General features: G+C 57.2%; 1 protein-coding gene across 1 annotated transcript; it reads left to right on the top strand.

The window, feature by feature from the left end:
• Positions 1-6,440: 6,440 nt before the first annotated feature.
• LOC120674185 (probable inactive receptor kinase At2g26730) lies at positions 6,441-15,428 on the top strand. Its single transcript, XM_039955327.1, has 2 exons — positions 6,441-8,019; positions 14,485-15,428. Exons 1-2 carry the CDS (start codon positions 6,642-6,644, stop codon positions 15,147-15,149), a joined length of 2,043 nt encoding a protein of 680 aa, XP_039811261.1. The 5' UTR covers positions 6,441-6,641; the 3' UTR covers positions 15,150-15,428.
• The last annotated feature ends 2,932 nt before the right edge of the window (positions 15,429-18,360 follow it).

The raw sequence follows: 18,360 nt of genomic DNA, 5'->3' as shown, positions 1-18,360 counted from the left end.
GTCCCGTCGAAGGAACGCGCCCCTCTCTCTTCTCGCTCGCTGCGTTCACAGCAGGCAGCAGCGCGTCGTCGCGATTCCACCGCGTGCCGGCCGGCCTGCTGCCCGGCGCGCGCCCCGCAGCGCCCAACCACCACCAACGCCGCGAGTACACGCACGCACGCGTCGCGCGGCTCCGCAACGGTGGGCGCGAGCGAGAGCACCCGGCAGCGGCCGCGGGGGCGGGGGAGGAGCATGAGCGAGTGGAGGAGCAACCACCGGTCCACCACGGCGCGGGGTTGGATCGATCGGAGCCGACCAACCAGCCGAGCGACAAGGCGGCCGAGGGCCCCTGCGCGTGTGCGCCGGCGGTTGAGGTCCAGCGCACCAGGGTGGCAAGGTCGCCGGCCTCATTTCCACCTCCCCGCTGCGCACACTTTGGTTGGTGCTGGTGCAGCCGCCGCTTGGCTCGGCGCGGCACTGCGTACCAGCAACAGCAACAGGGTTACTGGGATCGGAGCGGTTGGTTGGGGAGGCGGTGGCCCATCAAGAGCCAGAGGCTTGAGTGAGAGGACAAGAGTGCAGCAGGGGCCTCCTAGACTAGACAATTGTGCATGGGGCCGGCCCGTCGCATGAGGCCGGAGGAGAGGGCCCGTGGATGGTTTCCGGGGTTCTCTTCCGGCCAATCGACGCGAGCGCGCAGGCCTGGTGATGGTAGGTGGTTGCGCGGTTTTTTTATTTTTTTATTTTTTATTTTTTACAAAAATATATTTTCGTTTTTGAAATTTACAGAAATATACCCCGGCCGCCCCGTTGCCGGGCGGCCGGGACCTGGGCGCCCCGCTACGGGGCGGCAGGGGCTTTTCTGCAAAAAATTTCGCTAAGAATTTGCGCTGAGGCCACTGGAGGACCGGTCGCCCGGCAGCGGAGCGGCCGGCCCCCCAGGCCACCCGGCAGCGGGGCGGCAGGCCCCGGCTGCCCGGCAGCGGGGCGCCCACCTCCCAGAGGCCGCCGGCCCTCGTTTGCTTCACCAAAAATTCAGAAAAAAATTCTCGGTTTGTCGTAATACTATTCATATAACATATAATGGTCTAACAGTTCATTGGTACTGCAAAAAGTGTGCTTGCATTGCAAGGTAGCATAAACGAAGTTTGAGTACAAAATATGAAAACCAAGACGACAGGTCCATAATAACAATAGAGAAACAAGTGGCAACAACTAACCACCCCTACCGTGCCGACCTCTCTTACGTTGTGCGTGTACGTGATCTGTAGGGTAGCTATGATGGTCCGGTGGCCTCACGTCTCTGGCAGGACGGCGTAACTGAGCCAGAGGTGTATGCAAGCTGGGATCATCGTCCTGGGCAGGCGTAGCAAACAACTGTGTAAAGTCGTCGAAGGAGGCCTCGTCGTTGTCTTGAGACCACCCTACGGATCACAAAAAACCTTTTTTAAGCAATGTTAAATAGGTGAATGCAATTCCGTACAAATGATTGTACGTATCCTGTGTTGGAGGTGGTGGTGGTGGTGGATAGGAATAAACTCCTTGATATTCTCCTGGTGGCGGCAGAGCGTGATACGAAGAAGGCCCCGCTCCGGTGAACTGTTGTGATCCTGAGTGTAAATAGTAATGTATGAGCATTCGACCATAAAACATAAGCAAATAAAATTATGCATCAAATATTTACCTAAAGTCCCTCCAGCTGGTGTCATAGAGGTAAACTGGATTCCTTGAAACGGAGCCCCTTGCGAGGCACCTGACCCTCCATAGGGCTGAGAACCGGGGTACCCGTACCCTGTGTGGAGTCGTACTTAAATATTGCCTACAAACATACGGATCGGTAAATATCACACCATACCTTCGTACTGTGGGTGGTATGGGGAAGGCTGTTGCACTGCGGCACCACAAGGAACCGACGTGGACGCTTGCGACGATCCGTAGGAATCCTCGTATACCGTCCGCGTACCAAAGGCCTGAAGGATGCCTCGGGCACATGTGCAAACCGAAAATATGCCTCGTGCCTGCCGCCCTGTTGTCGGGCGACCGGTCCTCCAGGGGCTTCAGCGCAAATTCTTCATGAAAATTTTTGCAGAAAAGCCCCTGCCGCCCCGCAGCGGGGCGACCAGGTCCCGGCCGCCCGGCAGTGGGGCGGCCGGGTATATTCGTGTAAATTTTGAAAACGAAAATATATTTTTGTAAAAAATGAAAATAAAAAATAAAAAAACCACGGTGGTTGCATTGTTGCAAAGGGATGATTATTTATTCAGAAGGATGAGCAGGGGAGAAATGATGGGAATTTTCTCCCTGGGAGCCGGCAGGAGATGGATCAGCAAACCAGAGCACATTACCGCAAAGGATGATGGTGGGTATAGATGGCCAAACGGGCCGCCCGGCACGGGCCCGCTTAAGCACGGCCCGTATAGGCCCGATTAAGGATACGGGTCGTGCTGTGCCCGCCCTTGGGCTGAGCTAGCAGCCCTGGCACGGCCCGGAGGCACCTCGAGCGTGCCGTGCCGGCCCATTTGGCCCAACGGGTCGGTCGTGCCGCGGCCCATCTGACGGCAGCTGCTGTCCGCGCCGCGCCGCCGTCCGCCCTCCACCCACCCGAGAGCTCGCGCCGCTGTCGTCCGCGCCTCGCCGCAGTCCGCGTCTCGTCGCCCATCGTGTGTCGCTCGTCGTCCGTCTTGTCGCGCCCGCCATGCGCCGCCGCGAGCCGTCGCGATGCGGAGGTTTGGGGAGGGTCGAGCGGAGGAGGGAGGCCGGAGGGATGCTGGACGGGGAGGGGAGGCCGGAGGAGGTGCCAACGGGCGCCGGCGCGCCGTCGGACAAGGGCGCAAGGGAGGTTGGGAGCTGGAGGGTGGAGGCGGCTAGGGTTGGAGTTGTTATATCTGGGCTGAGTTGGGCCAAATGTGCAACAAAGACTTTGGGTTGCTGAAGTGAAAGAAGATGTGGGCCGTGCCTGTGTTGGCCCACCGTGCCGCCCATCGGGCCTGATGGGTCCCTATTTTCGGGTCGTGCCTGGACACGTCCAGCGTGCCGAGGTTGAGCCCCAGGCATGGCCCACCTATGGGCCCGTGCCGGCCTGGGTCCTAAATTCATCGTGCTGGGCCCGTGCTTGGGTCGGGATTTATTGGGCCGCGCCTCGTGCCCCCATGGGCCTCGGGCTTTTTGGCCAACTATAATGGTGGGCACTGTGCAGCATTGGACTGCACCAGCTAGCATATCTTTGTGTGCCGTGGTCCTGCTGCGGCCAGTAGGACAAAAAAAAAATGATAGCAGATACCTCCAGCCCAGCAAGCAATTGGTGCTGCTCCTGCAGGGTATGGAAAGTGAGAACTAAACCGGGTTCCCGTCAATCATCGTGCATGCAGATAGATGCAAGGCAGCAGCCGGTTTTTCTGGTGGCGGGGTTTGTTTAGGTGTAGGTTTAGCTCACTGGCCACGCTTTTTTGTTGGTGACGCGATACTTTCTGCTCGTCGGCTCCAGCCCGTCAGCACGCCGTAAAGCGACAGAGCGATACGCGGCCTGATGACCTGACCTTGATCCGTCAGCCGCAGCACGGTGTAGATCAAAAGGGAGGCGTACACGGAAGGCTATTTGCTACTCCTGTAAAGCACGCAGATTAGCGCGCTAATATAATGGCCCGCCCGCCTGCCCTGGCCGCGCTCTGTCACGCGATCATGGCTACCGAACCGGGCCAGCAGCAACGCATGATGAGGCCACGCCCCCGCCGGGGGGCGCGCGATGGCACTGGAGAACCACGAGGCCGAGGTAGCCAATTATTCGGCCGGCTTCTCTCGCTGAAACCCATCCATGACGCACGACCCCTCCAGGGATTCCCGCGATCTCTCCTTCGTGATCCGGAGGAGTACAAGGCAAACGCTGCATCCAATGTTTTTGCCCGGTACGATCTCTGTGGTTGTGGCCAAGGCCAGCGCACTAATTATAGTTTCATCTCCAACTTGACGTCGGGTGCCAGTTCATAGGATTAATTCTTTTCTAGTGGGAGCATTTGTTAGAGCCCTTCGAAGAAAGGAAGAGTCCATAGAGTACGTGGATTATAGCAGTCTAGCACACCGCGCGCACAAGTCCTCCAGTACTAGGCGGTCGTTGGCGCTTGGCGGCGCAAGAATCCGGTCGGTGGACTGGCTACTGCTGCTCGGCTACACGCGGTCACGGCGACAGGCCCTCGGCCCGGGGCGGGGCTGTCCGGTTCCCCCGCGGATTTCCCCCACGTGACGTCCCCGCTCGTCTGTCCGCACTCCGTGCGGCTGCAGCTGTGCGCCTGTGCGTGCGCGCAGCAGAGCAGAGGCCAGACCGACCGCCACTCCGCCGGAGGAGGGCTCGGACTTTCCGCGCTGTTTGGTTTGTACAGATTTTTTTCGCATATTTTTCAAAAAAAATCTCGCATGCATGAAGTACTAAATGAAGTTTATTTACAAAATTTTTTCAAAGATGGGTGTAATTTTTCGGGACGAATCTAATGACGATAATTAATTGATTATTTGCTATAATGATACTACAGTAACCATTATGTAATCACGCGGTTAAAGACCTCTTTAGATTCGTCACGAGATTTACAGAGGGTTGTGGACGTGATTTTGTAATTAAATTTTATTTAATACTCTAAATTAATAGTCAAAAGGCTAAAAAAACATTTACACTCCAAACCAAACAAACCAAACACGGCCGCCACAGCCGCCGAGGCAATGCTGTGCAGTGCGCGCCGCACGCGGCGGGCTAGGATCCGCGGCCCGGAGAAAGTTGCCGCCTGCCCTCGCCTGGCTCCGCCGCACGCGACGCGACGACGGCCTGAGCAGAGCTCCGCTCAGCTCGCACCGCACCGCACCGCGTCGCGCCCGGCGGGCCGTGCGCGGTGACATGTACGGACGGACGGGAGCGGAGTTGGTACGGGTGTTTCTCAGACGCGAGCATGCGACGGCAACGCAAGCCGATCTACGCGGGTGACATCCAGGGGGGCCGCGGGCCGGCCTGACAGCGGGTGGCTAGTCGAACGCGTGGCGGCGCCGCGCCCTGGCCGGCCGGCCGGACCCGCTCGTCGTGGCGTCGTGACCGCCCGGCCCCCCATCGGAGGCAAGACGCCAATTCAACCTGATCCGGATGACGGCTCGCCTGAAAACAAACGGCGTCGTGTGCCCCCCCCCCCCCCCCCCCCCCCCCCCAGATCGGTCGTCGTTTGCAACGAGCGCTTGCGGCGGCCGTCGTCGTCGTCGTCGCCGTCCGCACCGACGCGCGCTGCGCTCGCTTCCGCTCCAAGCCTTTCGGGCGGGGTCGAGCGGCCACGACACGGGCGCCTGATTCGGCTAGCCATCCAGGTAGGTGGTGCGCGCGGTTTGGATCGCAACGACAAAGGTCACCAGCACCAGGTTGCTTCTCGCTCGCGCTTTGCATTTGAATGTGTGGCCGTGTGGGTGCGCCGGTCGCTGATGTGCTCGCGGTTGCTCGCCTAATCCAGGCCCCTCCCTCCGATCCCTCGGGTCGACGGCGACCGGCGAGCTTCCTCCTCCTCCTGGACGGCGATCCGACCGGGACTGATCGGTGCCTCCGTGGCGTGAGGCAACGGCCTAACCGTCGACGGCGTGGCCTACGTGCTGGGCTGCTGGCGCACACGAGGGGCTGTGGGGTCTCTCATCAGTCTCTCAGTTCCATGCGGTTATCCGTTTCGTCCCGGGTTTTCTCTCTCGGCGCCAAGCAACCGCGGATTCGATCTGGTGGTCTGGCAAGAACGTTTCCCTGTTCCTCGGCGCTGCCGAAAGCGTGCGTGCGGCAGCAGCTCCAACGTGTGGACTCGCGAGGGAACGCGAGAGGAATGTGTAAAGCAGGGATCAGTATGGCCAGAAAAAGGGCATGCAGGCAGGCGTCGAGGAGATGGAGATACCTCTTCTCTGTCTCGGCTCGCTCGGTGCGGCTGAATTTCGCGAGATCTGCCGTGTCGCGAAAACCTTCTCTTTTATTCCTAGGGGGCCGTCGGATCTTCCTCTACAGAAATAAGCACGGAGCGCGGCGCGTGCCAACATGCCCGCCTGCCATTCGCAAGCGACCGCGGTGCGGAGCACGAAGCAAAGCAGCAGCAACAAGTTCACGGTTCACACTTCACACGAACTAGCAGCAGCTCCATCGAGTGCGCGAGCCAGGCAGGGGCGCGGCCGCGCGGCGCGACCCCAGAAGCCACCAAGGGCGCAGGCCGGGAGCCCGAGCTACGCCGCGAAAACACCCGCCGGGCCGGCCCGAGGGGCAGCTATCCGCCGGCTGACTGGCTATCCGCAGGCCAAGGCCCTGCTGCCGCGCGCACTGACTTGCAGTTGCAGCCTCACAGGCCAGGGCTAGCGGCGCACGACGCCGTCACGGGGGCCGCCACTGTCCGTGCCGTCCCGATCCCACACTGCCTGCCACGCTCCCACCTCTTCCACCCGAAATTCTCCCCACCCCCGGAGCGGAGACGCAGCTCCAGCAAAAAGCCACCGCCCGCAGAGGAAAAAGGCGGCGACGCCAGCCAGTGAGGGGCAAAAGCTCCATCACTTCCAGCTCCCAGCTCCCAGCTCCAGCCCAGCCCCAAGCTCCCCTCTCATCTCCTCTCCTCCCCCCCCAATGCCGCCCCGCCCGTAGCCGCGCCCCGAGCCCCCGAGCCCCCGCGCCCGCCGCAATGCCCGGCCCCCGCGCGCCCCTGGCGGCGCTGGCGGCCCTGCTCGCGGTCGCCGCCCTCGCCGCCGCGGAGCCCCCGCCCAGCGAGCGGTCCGCGCTGCTGGCGTTCCTCACCGCGACCCCGCACGAGCGCCGCCTCGGCTGGAACACCTCCACCCCGACGTGCGGCTGGGTCGGGGTCACCTGCGACAGCTCCGGGTCCGCCGTCGTCGAGCTGCGCCTCCCGGGCGTCGGCATCGTCGGCGCCATCCCGCCGGGCACGCTCGGCCGGCTCACCAACCTCCGCGTGCTCTCGCTCCGCTCCAACCGCGTCCTGGGCTCCATCCCCGACGACGTGCTGCAGCTGCCCAACCTCAAGGCGCTCTTCCTGCAGCAGAACCGGCTGTCGGGCGCCATCCCGCCGGGGATCGCCAGGCTCGGCGGGCTCGACCGCCTCGTGCTCTCGCACAACAACCTCTCCGGCTCCATCCCCTTCGCGCTCAACAACCTCACCGCGCTGCGGGTGCTAAAGCTCGACGGCAACAACCTCTCCGGGAGCATTCCCAGCATCAGCATCCCGGCGCTCACCGTCTTCAACGTCTCCGACAACAGCCTCAACGGCTCCATCCCGAAATCGCTCTCGCGGTTCCCGCGCGAATCCTTCGCGGGCAACCTCCAGCTCTGCGGCGACCCGCTCCCGCCATGCCGCAGCCCGTTCTTCCCCCCGGCGCCGGCGCCCGGGATGAGCCCGGGCGGTGGCGGCCCCATGCCGGGCTCCTCCAGGAAGCGGAAGCTCTCCGGCGCGGCTATCGCGGGCATCGTCGTGGGCGCCGTGGTGGCGGGGCTCCTGCTCCTCATCGCCATCGTGCTCTGCGTGGTGTCTCGCCGGCGGAGGGGCGGCGCCCGCGAGGGGCCCAAGGCCGCGACGACGACCGCGGCGGCGGCGGCGCCGGCGGGGAGGGGCCAGGCCCCGCCGGACGCCGGCATGACTTCCTCGTCCAAGGAGGACCTCGGGGGCGGCGTGTCCGGGTCGGCCGCGGCCGTGGCCGCCTCCGCGGCGGGCGGCGCCGCGGGGGAGCAGAGCCGGCTGGTGTTCGTGGGCAAGGGCGCCGGGTACAGCTTCGACCTGGAGGACCTGCTGCGCGCGTCGGCGGAGGTGCTGGGCAAGGGCAGCGTGGGGACGTCGTACAAGGCGGTGCTGGAGGAGGGCACGACGGTGGTGGTGAAGCGGCTCAAGGACGTGACGGTGGCGCGGCGCGAGTTCGACGCGCACATGGAGGCGCTCGGCCGGGTGGAGCACCGCAACGTGCTCCCCGTGCGCGCCTACTACTTCTCCAAGGACGAGAAGCTCCTCGTCTACGACTACCTCCCCAACGGCAGCCTCTCCGCCATGCTCCACGGTCAGTGCCCGCACCACCCCAACCTCCCACCACTCTCTCTCCGAGCACTCGCATTGCGCCGCCCGTCGCCCGGCAACGGGTCGCGATCGCCGCCGTCGCTGCCGCATTGCCTGGAACTTGCCCCTGCTTGATTTTTTTTCTTTTTGTGCGTCGCGCGGCTGGGATTTCGTTTCGGTTTCGCTTGCCGACCCGGGAGCGCGGCAGCCGGCAGGGGAGAGAGGACCCGGCGACTCGGGGCTTCCAAGTCCAAGTCGTCGTCTTCCCTTCCCGGCGGAATCATCCATCCACCCATTTTCGCGCGTTGGAATTGGAATGCAGCTTTCCCCGAAAACGATTCCGTGAAGAATCGCAAGAGAGACTCACCGTCAGAAACGTCCCCCTTCAATTTATTTCGGAGCAACGTCAGATGGAGTACGAACGATCTGGCAAGGCCGCGCCGTCACGCTCGGGTACGGCGTCCGTCGCATCGCCCGCGGCGGCGCGCGCGGAAATTCCGCCGGAACCGGGCGGCATTGATGGCCGCCGGCCCGTCGCAGGTTAGTAGTAGGTAGGCGCCGCCGGGCTCGCGAACGGAATCCCGGCGGCGGGCGGTGACTGGCGAGCGAAGAGCGTGTCAGCGGCAGTCACTGCACGTGCAGTGACTGCCCGGGAACTTCGTCGGCGGGGTGGTGGTGGTAGTTCTCGCGCGCTTTTCTTGCCCCCTCGCTTTCTTTTCTCCGCGCTTTTCTGCGCGAGAGAGCAGCGAGAGAGAGATTCCCGTCGGGGCAGTGCGGGCGGCGTGGTGGTGGCAGCTGCGTGCGCGGGAGTGATGAGCCAGCGTGAGGGGTCTGGGGGTGCCCGCCCGTCCGTCCTGGCTGTAAAGCCCCCGGCCACCGGTCACCGATGGTCCCCCTGCCCTGCCCCGCATGCCCCCCTCGCTGACGGTCACGGCGGACGGATGGGATGGGGTCATGGGGCGCGCGCCCCGTGCGCGAGGATTGTTCGCTCGCTTGTTCGTAGTCGCCCGTCGCGGAGACGCCGGTCTCGGAGCCGGACCGATCCAGAACTACGGAAGAGGAGGCCTGCCAGAGCCGCCGCGTCCTGCTACGGCCACGCACACGGCCCTCGGCCGCAATGGCGCGGCGAGGGGACGCGGGGCACGGCGAGGCTCCGCGTGCCGCAGTTAGAGTATCTCCAGCCATGGCCCCTAAATCAGGGCCGGTTTACCTAACCGGTGGGAACCGGTCCGGTTTGACCGGTTAATGGTCAAACCGGTCCGGTCCGGTTTCGGTTTGGGCCGGTACTAAACCGGCACAAATTCAAAATTTAAATTTAAATTCGAAAAATGAAAAATTCCCAAAAAATTCCTAAAAATACTTCAAGGTGCGACGAATTTAATGGTGTCAAATTTTCTCAAAAATTCGTTCATTTAGTATAGTTTGCGGGGATTTGAAGTTAAACAAAAAAACGTGCATACAAAAGTATACAAATACAATGTAAAAGTAGTACAAAAGAGGGTTGGAGGGTTCATTTAGACTAAAATATGTTATACAAAAAAAGAAAAAATTTTGAATTTGACCGGTTACCGGTCTATCCGGCCGGTATACCGGTTAGAACCGTTTCAACGGGGGAATTTGAATTCAAATTTGCGTTTGTCCGGTTCCGACCGGTAACCGGACTAACCGGTTCGGTTAGCCGGAACCGGACCCCGGCGGTTAGGGGCGACCGGTCGGAAAAATTTAACCCTAGCCCCTACATGCTCTTTAGCTGCTAGCCCTCATTCTCAGAGCACCTAAAAATCATCTCCAACTCCAGCAGTAGCCTTTATTTGATAGCCCCTACTACATTTTTCTTCTATTTTCTCAAGAAAAAAATCTAAAACAAAAATCACCACACTACCTCCTCCATCCGCCTCCTCCCTCTACTACCGCTCGACGCTCCTCCCTCTCTCACCGCCGCCACCTCCTCCCTCCGCCGCCGCCTCCTCCCTTCGCTGTCGCCGTCGGCTTCTTTCTCCTCTGCTGGCGCCGCCTCTTCCTCCCTCCTCCACTGCGGAGGAGCTGAGCCGCCGAGCGGCGGATCCGGCCGGGCGGAGGAGCCGAGCCGCCGAGCGGCGGATCTGGCCGGGCGGAGGAGTTGAGCATGGCCGCAGGCGACAACGGGGATGGCCGGAGGCGGCGACGGGGGGAGGTGGTGGCTGGATGCGGCGGTGGCGGCGGGGTGGTTGGATGTGGTGGCGGCGGGGTGGTTGGATGTGGCGGCGGCAGTGGCTGGATGCGACGACATCGGTGGTAGCCGGAGGCGGTGGTGGTGGCCGCCGGCATTGGTAAGGGTGGTGGTGGCTGCCGACACCGGAAGGAGCGGAGTCTGCCGGTGAGCAGAGGGAGTTGACGGCGCGCGGGAGAGAGGAGAGAGCGTGGTTGGAGGTGGGCCCCACTGGATGGGGGCTGGGGGGAGCCCCAGGGCTGGGGGCTGTGGGGGGAAATTTGGGTGCCCACCTAAAATGGGGGCTGCTGTAGGGGCCCTACTGGAGTTAGATTTTTGCCCTTCAGCCCTCAAAATAGGATAGGAGCTTTATTTAGAGGTTCTGCTGGAGATGCTCTTAATCCGCATGGGGATCGGGCTGGCGTATTTGGTACCCCCTCCTCTCCGGCCTGGCGCGCCATATCTCTGCGCCCCATCGTGCTGCTCATCTGATGATACCTGCATTCCAGCCTGCAGCTGCTAGTACTCTAGAACAGTAGAAAGCTGGAAATGTGCTCTCTCTTGGGGACCGGTCGATGGATCGGGAGAGATGGTGGTCCGGTGCGACTGCGCAGAAGAAATTCCCTGTACGCGTAGCACTTGGGCGCTGGGATATGCTGCTAGTAGGGGCGGCGACAGTAGAGTAATGTAGCGTGAGCTGTCCTAGTGGTGGTGGCGCGCCTCGCCGCGTTCGTAGCTCGCTACGTGCTGCCGAATTGCCGATCCAGTTCACCCCCACACCCCCGGCCTTGCCGGCCTTCTTGGACGTGGCGACGGCCGGCAACGCGTGGTCCGGCCCGGCTCGTCGTTCGCCTGCGCGCCCCACGCACGGTCCGGTCCTTTCCTTCCCCGATCGCCCGCCCCGCCGAGAGAAGTTCTCGGCTGCCCTGCTGCCCAGGCAACGCGACCGACCGGGCCCGAAGCCACTGGAACGGGGAGGGGCATTGACGCCGCGCACCTGAACTTGTGCCCCTTCTTTAATTGCCCGTGGCCAGGGCTGAGGTTTGGTGCCGGGTACCCGTCGCGGAAGAAATGGACCGGGCGATGGAGCAGTTTCTTTCTTCTTCTTTGCAAGCAGCTAGCCAACTGATTTTCTCCATGTCAGGGTGTGTTTAGTTTACTTTGGATTTTTAGGAGAAAATCTTTCACATTTAAAGTATTAAATGTAGATAATCATAAAACTAATTATAAATCTCGTATGTAAACTACGAGACGAATCCAGCGAGAATAATTAATCCATCATTAGCATATATTTACTGTAGTTTTACTGTAGTAATTTAGTGTCTAATCACGACTTAATTAGGCTCATTAGATTCGTCTCGCAATTTACAATCAATTTGTGTAATGCGATTTATTTTTTGACTATATTTAATACACCATGTAGGCGATTTACAAAAATTTTAGATTTTGAGATTTTGGATCTAAACACGACCTCAGTCCCAGCTGCAAGGTTGAGAGGATGCCTATAGTCTGGAGCTGGGACCCTAGTCTGGCTAGTGGCTAATCGGCATTTGCTGTTCGTTTGGCTTATCAGCCAGCCAGTACTGTTCTTTCATTCTAAATCAGCACCAGCTACTAGCTACTAACCAATCAGCAATACTGTTCTCATAATAAATTAGCAACAACTACCGGTCAGTAAAGCAAACAGCGATTGTTTTTTTAAAGGATTAATCGGCATGGTTTCGTGTAGTAAATTTCGGGGTACAGTGTGCGTGTTCTTGCTTAGCCCGCATCGCAGTACAGTGGTACCACTAGTCCACGACCACGGCCTAGTCAATGCACAATTATGCAGCCATCGTCGTATCGTATGTACTAGCAGTAGCAGTGTATAGCAGCAGCATTAGCAAGAACGTTCACCAAACCGGTGGGAACCAGTCCGGTTTGACCGACCGGTCCGGCTCGGTTCTGGTTTGGACTGGTACCAAACCGGCCCAAATTCAAAATTCAAATTTGAATTCAAAAAAATAAAAAATTCCCAAAAAAATTCTTAAAAAATACTTCAAGGTGCGACGAATCTAATGGTGTTAAATTTTCTCAAAAATTCGTTCATTTAGTATAGTTTGCGGGGATTTGAAGTTACAAAAATGTGTGCATATAAAAGTATACAAATACAATGTAAAAGTAGTACAAAAGAGGGTTGGAGGGTTCATTTAGACTAAAATATGTTATACAAATATTTATTTAGTATACTTTGCGGGCATTTGAATTTAAATAAATTTTTTTTGAATTTGGCCGGTTACAGTCAAACCGGTCGGTAAACCGGTCAAACTGACCGGTAAGCCGGTCGGAACCGATTGAACATGCGATTTTGAATTTGATTTTGAATTTAACCGGTTTCCGGTCAAACCGGTCCGGTAAACCGCTACCGGACCGCGTCGGTTTGACCGGACCGGTCGGTAACGTTAACCCTGGCAGGAACCCAGTGTACTGCCACTGCCGCGCGGGCCTATACTCGGTCAGTGCTCTTCACTACTTGCCAAAAGAAATCTGTGTTTAGTTGGTGAAATTTTTTAGGTTTGGATACTTCAGCACTTTTGTTGTTATTTGGCAATTAATGCCCAATCATGGACTAATTAGGTTTAAAAGATTCATCACGTCATTTATTGTTGAACTGTACAATTAATTATTTTTTTCAACTACATTTAATGTTCTATGCATGTGTCCGAAGATTCGATGTGACGAGTACTGTAGGAAAAATTTTGGCAACTAAACAGAGCCTCACAATTCTTCCTTTGTAGTACTCGGCTCAGCTTCCCAGCTTGTGTGCAATCACATGCTAAAAAAAAAACTTGTGTGCAATCACATCACTGTGCGGGCTACAATTTGTTCACTACCTCATCAGCTCATAGTATCTTTCAGAATTCAGATCCCTTAAAAAAATAGTATCTTTCAGCAAAAGTATCAGTCCTTTGATTTATAGAGGGTGTGTTTAGTTGGTGAAAATTTTTAGGTTTTGGTATTGTAGCACATTTCATTGTTATTTGACAAATAATATCCAATCATGAACTAATTAGGCTTAAAAGATTCAGCTCGTGCTAATCAGTTAGACTGTGTAATTAGTTGTTTTTTTCAACGGTATTTAATGATTTATGTATGTGTCCGAAGATTCGATGTGACGGATACTGTGTAAAATTTTTTGGGATTAAACAGGGCCATTGTTGAATCTCTTCGACTTCTTAGTCAAAAATACAGTTCGCCGCGGCATTGTTTTTTTTTTTGTGCGTGTGTGGCCGTGCAATTATGCAACCTACTAGTTGGGTGCTCCTCGCTGGTCTGTCACGTCCTACCAGTCCATCTACCAGACGTGCTTAGCCAGATGAATTGCTGATGAATGCCTGTTGATGCGCCATTCTAATTAGAGCATTTTTGTCTCTTCCTAATTCCGTTTCTCAGCAGACCAAATCAACCTACTGAAGCCATGACTCGTCTCTTTTGTGCCCTTGTTTGCTGCCCGTCCAACTGGCATTGACCAATTTGCCCGGCTGCAAGCCTGAAAATTGCCCGCGTTCTCTGCACCCCGGTTAGCGCTGCGTTTGTTTAACAACACTGGGGGGACCTTCACTGATTCCCTGACAGTGACAAACCCCTGTGGGTTTCAGACCGGTTCAGCGTGGTTGTTTACTCACCGGCCGGATAAACAAATCCAGCAGCACTTACATTCGTACTACCACTTTGTGACATGATTCTTTGTGCCAGTCATATGACTTGGTGCGCGTGAACTTTCTGTTGGTTTCTACACTAAAAAATAGTGTGCCTTGCTCCAAAGTCCAATCAATAATTGGATGGTTTCATGTTTAGGCTGTGATTAGATCTAAAAATTTTACACTCATAAATGTCACATTGACCGTTTGGAGACATGTATGAAGTATTATATAAAATCTATTTACAAAACTTTTTGCATGGATGAGTTGTAAATCACGAGATGAATCTAATAAGCCTACTTAATTCATAATTTGCAGTAACCATCCGTTAATTTTGGATTAATTATAAATTAATTAGATTCATAAGATTCGTCTCGCGATTTACAATCTACCCGTGAAAAAAGTTTTGTAAATAGATTTTATTTAATACTCCAAATTAATAAGATTTCATTTCAAAATTTTTTGGCAAAGTGATCTAAACATGCATGTCTTTCGAAACATGTTTTTTTCCTATAAAAAATATACATTGCATTGTTGTTTTGCTACCACAATATCTTTTCTTTCAGCATTCTCACTGGAATGTGTGCCTTGACACGTGCAGGGAGCCGGGGCTCGGGCCGGACGCCGCTGGACTGGGAGGCGCGCATGCGTTCCGCGCTGTCCGCCGCTCGCGGGCTGGCGCATCTGCACACCGCGCACAACCTCGTGCACGGCAACGTCAAGGCCTCCAACGTGTTGCTCCGGCCGGACCCGGACGCGGCGGCGCTCCCGGACTTCAGCCTCCACCAGCTGTTCGCGCCGTCTTCGGCGCGCGCCGGCGGGTATCGCGCGCCGGAGGTGGTGGACTCGCGGCGGCTGACGTTCAAGTCCGACGTATACTCCCTCGGCGTCCTGCTCTTGGAGCTCCTGACGGGCAAGTCCCCCGCGGACGCGTCCCTGGAGGGTGACGGCACGTTGGACCTGCCCCGGTGGGTGCAGTCCGTGGTGCGGGAGGAGTGGACCGCCGAGGTGTTCGACGTCGAGCTCGTGCGGCTGGGCGCCAGCGCCGAGGAGGAGATGGTGGCGCTGCTGCAGGTGGCCATGGCGTGCGTGGCCACGGTCCCGGAAGCGCGGCCCGACGCCCCCGACGTGGTCCGGATGATCGAGGAGATCGGCGGCGGCCACGGCGGCCGGACGACGACGGAGGAGAGCGAGGGCGTGCGGGGCACGTCGGAGGAGGAGCGGTCGCGGTCGGGGGGCACGCCGCCGGCCGCACCGACGCCGTGAGCGCCGTTAGAGGAGCAAGGGTAAAGTATTAAAGTGGTTCTTCGCCGGATTAAATTGCATAGGTTCTTTCTTTGGTGCTGTATGTCAGTGGACATTGGTGTTCTGTTCTTTCTGCCTTTTTCTCCCTTTTTCCAGGGCATTGTTTTGTTGGATCAAATTGTATTTTTCCTACTCCCCCTCCATCTCTCTCTCTCTCTCCCCCTCAGGCTTCATTCATGCAAGTAAAAAAAATGTAATTCTCTTCGGCTTCTTTGTCCCCTTGGTGATGCTTGTTGGACACTCGACCCTTCTGTTTGTCGTGCTGAAGCTGAACCAATGAGTAAGAAGCAATTTTTAAAGGGAAAAAAAAGAAACAGGCTGAGCTGAGAGAGGCTTGAGAGCAACGGAACGCCAAAGCCTAATCATTGGCAGGCCTTGCTCGTCGCTCCACCTGTATCTTTGTTGCCGCTCGCTTGTCTGTCACTCAAGCCTGCGAAATGCCTTGCCCTTCACTCATGGACGGAGCAGTGGCGCTACATTGCCTTCACATGATTTCTTGGGGGCAAGCTTATTGCTTACAGGGAGGCGGATCGGTGATGATCGGTGTGTTGCGGATAAGATTTTCTTGTTCCGGTTCTGTGGCAGCACAACACACGGGCCGGTGTCGGATCAAACAGATGCGCGCGTTCCCGTGGGCTCATTTGAGATCCAAGTGTGCTATGCTATGCTGTGACCTGCTGAGCCTGGCAGCACGTGGAGAAATCTCAGCATCTCAGAATCAGCGTGATTCTACTACCGGTACTGGGCAGGGCGCGACTCGTGAGTCACCGGTCAAACTGCTGGAGGATCAGATCCGCGGGGAGATCAAAGGCTGCCGGCGGGAGCTCGTCCATGTCCTGACGCGGCCGCTTGCTCAAATCCGACAAGGCGCGCTAGGCTGGCTGATCGAGCGACCAGGCGTTCTCATTCCAGCCTTCCAGTTCTTTGCCTCGTCCTGCGCTGTCTCTGGCCTCTGGGTGCGACAAAAGACACTCGTGACTCGTTGGCACCGGTCATGCTGGATGCCGCCGCCATACGAGAGGGGCTCGCCGCGCTCCTGTAGGGAGTAGGGATGGGCACGACACGACGCGTCAGGACCGATGCGGGCGTTGGTGAAGCCATATGGTGCCATGTTCGATCAGGTCATCAGGAACCATACCCTGGGTCTCCCGGGCTCCCCCACCATGCATGTAGGCCTGGGCGCCTGGCCACGCCGCTGGTCACCGGGCAAATCATGGGATCAAAGATCCGATCTACTACTCTGGCAGCTACGTTCCTCCCCAGAAGTGGAGTTTTTTTTATTGGACCCTTTTGTAAAATTATTTTCAATAGTGGACCGCTCAGAAAACTATTTCCAAATCTGACCCACGCTAGATACGCCAATTAAGTTGGTGCTAAATGTTACTTCATTCACGCCAAGGCAACTGGCTTGTTTCTCCGTTCGTTGAATGTCTACCTGGCATGTTGATCGGCGGCAGATCTGACGTGGCATACTGCTCCTGCGCCAATTGCTCTGGCGCGGGTCGCCTCCCCAATAACGGATCTGTGTCCCGTTTGGTTGTGGGCCCGGATTGCATATTGTCCATGCCGGGGCCATTGGTGCGGAGCTCGCAAAACCCTAACTCTTGGGTTCTTTGTCGTGGGGTCCTGCGGTCCCCATTTACCCCGAACCCATCCCTCTTGTGCTCGTGCCCCCCGGAGAGGCGGCGGTGGCTACCCAAGCGCAGAGTGGAAGGCAGGGCCATGGGGCATCTTCTCAGCGGTCGTGGCTTCTTCTTTGGGGGTGTGTCTGCGGACGGCTGAAGCACGCGCCAATTCATTTGGCGTGGTGCTATCAATTGTCGCGCCAATTGGTTTGGTGCGGATCACAAGCACTTCGCAGAGTTGCTCTGTTACAACACACCACATGAAGTACGCGCCAATTAATTTGGTGTGGAACTATCAACTGTCGCGCCAATTGATTTGGCGCGGATCAAAAGCACTTCGCGGATCAAAAGCTTTACAAAACAGTTTCAAGAATTAGGGCAAAAACAGTTAAGCCTGACTTACGAAGTTCAGAAAAAGAGCTTACAGTTGAGACATGACCTTATTCTAAAATGACAATAATTCATTGCATATGAATAATGGAACTTTTACACATTCCAATCCTCTCCTTTCTTATGACCTCTCATATACCTACAATGCAGAAAAGCCCCTGGACTTGACTCTATTGTTGCACAAGGTCCCTGGTCGCGATGTGGAACAGAGGAGCACAGGGAAATGACGATTCCAACGATGGGAGTGTTTCCCGGCGGCGAGGAAAGGGTGGGGGAGTACGAGGGACGCGAGAGCTACTTGTGGGTGGGCTCGGTTGGAGCTGGATCTGGTCGTCGCCAAGGACACCGCGCGCCCCCTGCCTTCCACCACGGCGCTTGGGTCGCCGCCGCCGCCGCTTTTTTGGGGGGCAATGAGCGCGGGGATGATTTTGGGGAGGGGGGATGCAGACCGCGCAGACCAAGCAAAACAGAGTCAGAATTTAGGGTTTCGCGACTCCGCGCCAACGGCCCCGGTGCGGACATTATGCAATCCGGGCCCACAGCCAAACGGAGAAAGATCCGTTACGAGGGAGGAGACCTGCGCCAGGGCAATTGGCGCGGTAGCAGTGTGCCACGTCGGAACTCCAGCTAGTCAACATGCCAGGTAGATATTCAACGACCGGAGAACCATGCCAGTTGACTTGGCTTGAATGAAGTAACGTTCAGCGCCAACTTAATTGGCGTATCTAGCGTGGGTTAGATTTGAAAATAGTTTTCTGAGTGGTCCACTATTAAAAATAATTTTACAAAAAAGGGTCAAATGAGAAAAAAAAACTCCCACAAGTGCCCCCAGCAGGACAGAAAAATCGCATCAAAGCAAGCGGGAGCAGCAGGCAGTGAGGCAGAGTGGCGAACAGGCGGTCCTCTGATCACGCGTAGATGGTAGCGGCCTAGCGGGCGGCGGAGGACGGTTTGAATGTTTGATGGAACAGGAAACCTGGGGCTTTTCCCCCTAGACACATGGTGGGGCTGCGCTTGCACTCGGGAGAGCCCGAGAGCGAGCGAGGAAGGAGCCCACTCCTCACGTGGCGCGCTGCTAAAACCTGGCCCGCGGGGCCCCGCCTCTCGCCGTGGGCCGCGCGTCGTCTGGGTGGCAGCTGCGAGACCCAGCCAGCTCG

Source organism: Panicum virgatum, chromosome 5N (assembly GCF_016808335.1).
Source record: "Panicum virgatum strain AP13 chromosome 5N, P.virgatum_v5, whole genome shotgun sequence".
Classification (NCBI taxonomy): Eukaryota; Viridiplantae; Streptophyta; class Magnoliopsida; order Poales; family Poaceae; genus Panicum; species Panicum virgatum.
The sequence above is the reverse complement of the archived record's forward strand: the minus strand, read 5'-3'. Positions and strand labels throughout refer to the sequence as shown.

What these genes read in the sequence shown, in the direction of transcription:
- LOC120674185 (XM_039955327.1), top strand. Translation starts at nt 6,642, where the DNA reads ATGCCCGGCCCCCGCGCGCCCCTGGCGGCGCTGGCGGCCCTGCTCGCG. An exon ending in CCTCTCCGCCATGCTCCACG is followed by an intron (nt 8,020 to 14,484) that starts GTCAGTGCCCGC and finishes TGACACGTGCAG; the next exon opens with GGAGCCGGGGCTCGGGCCGG.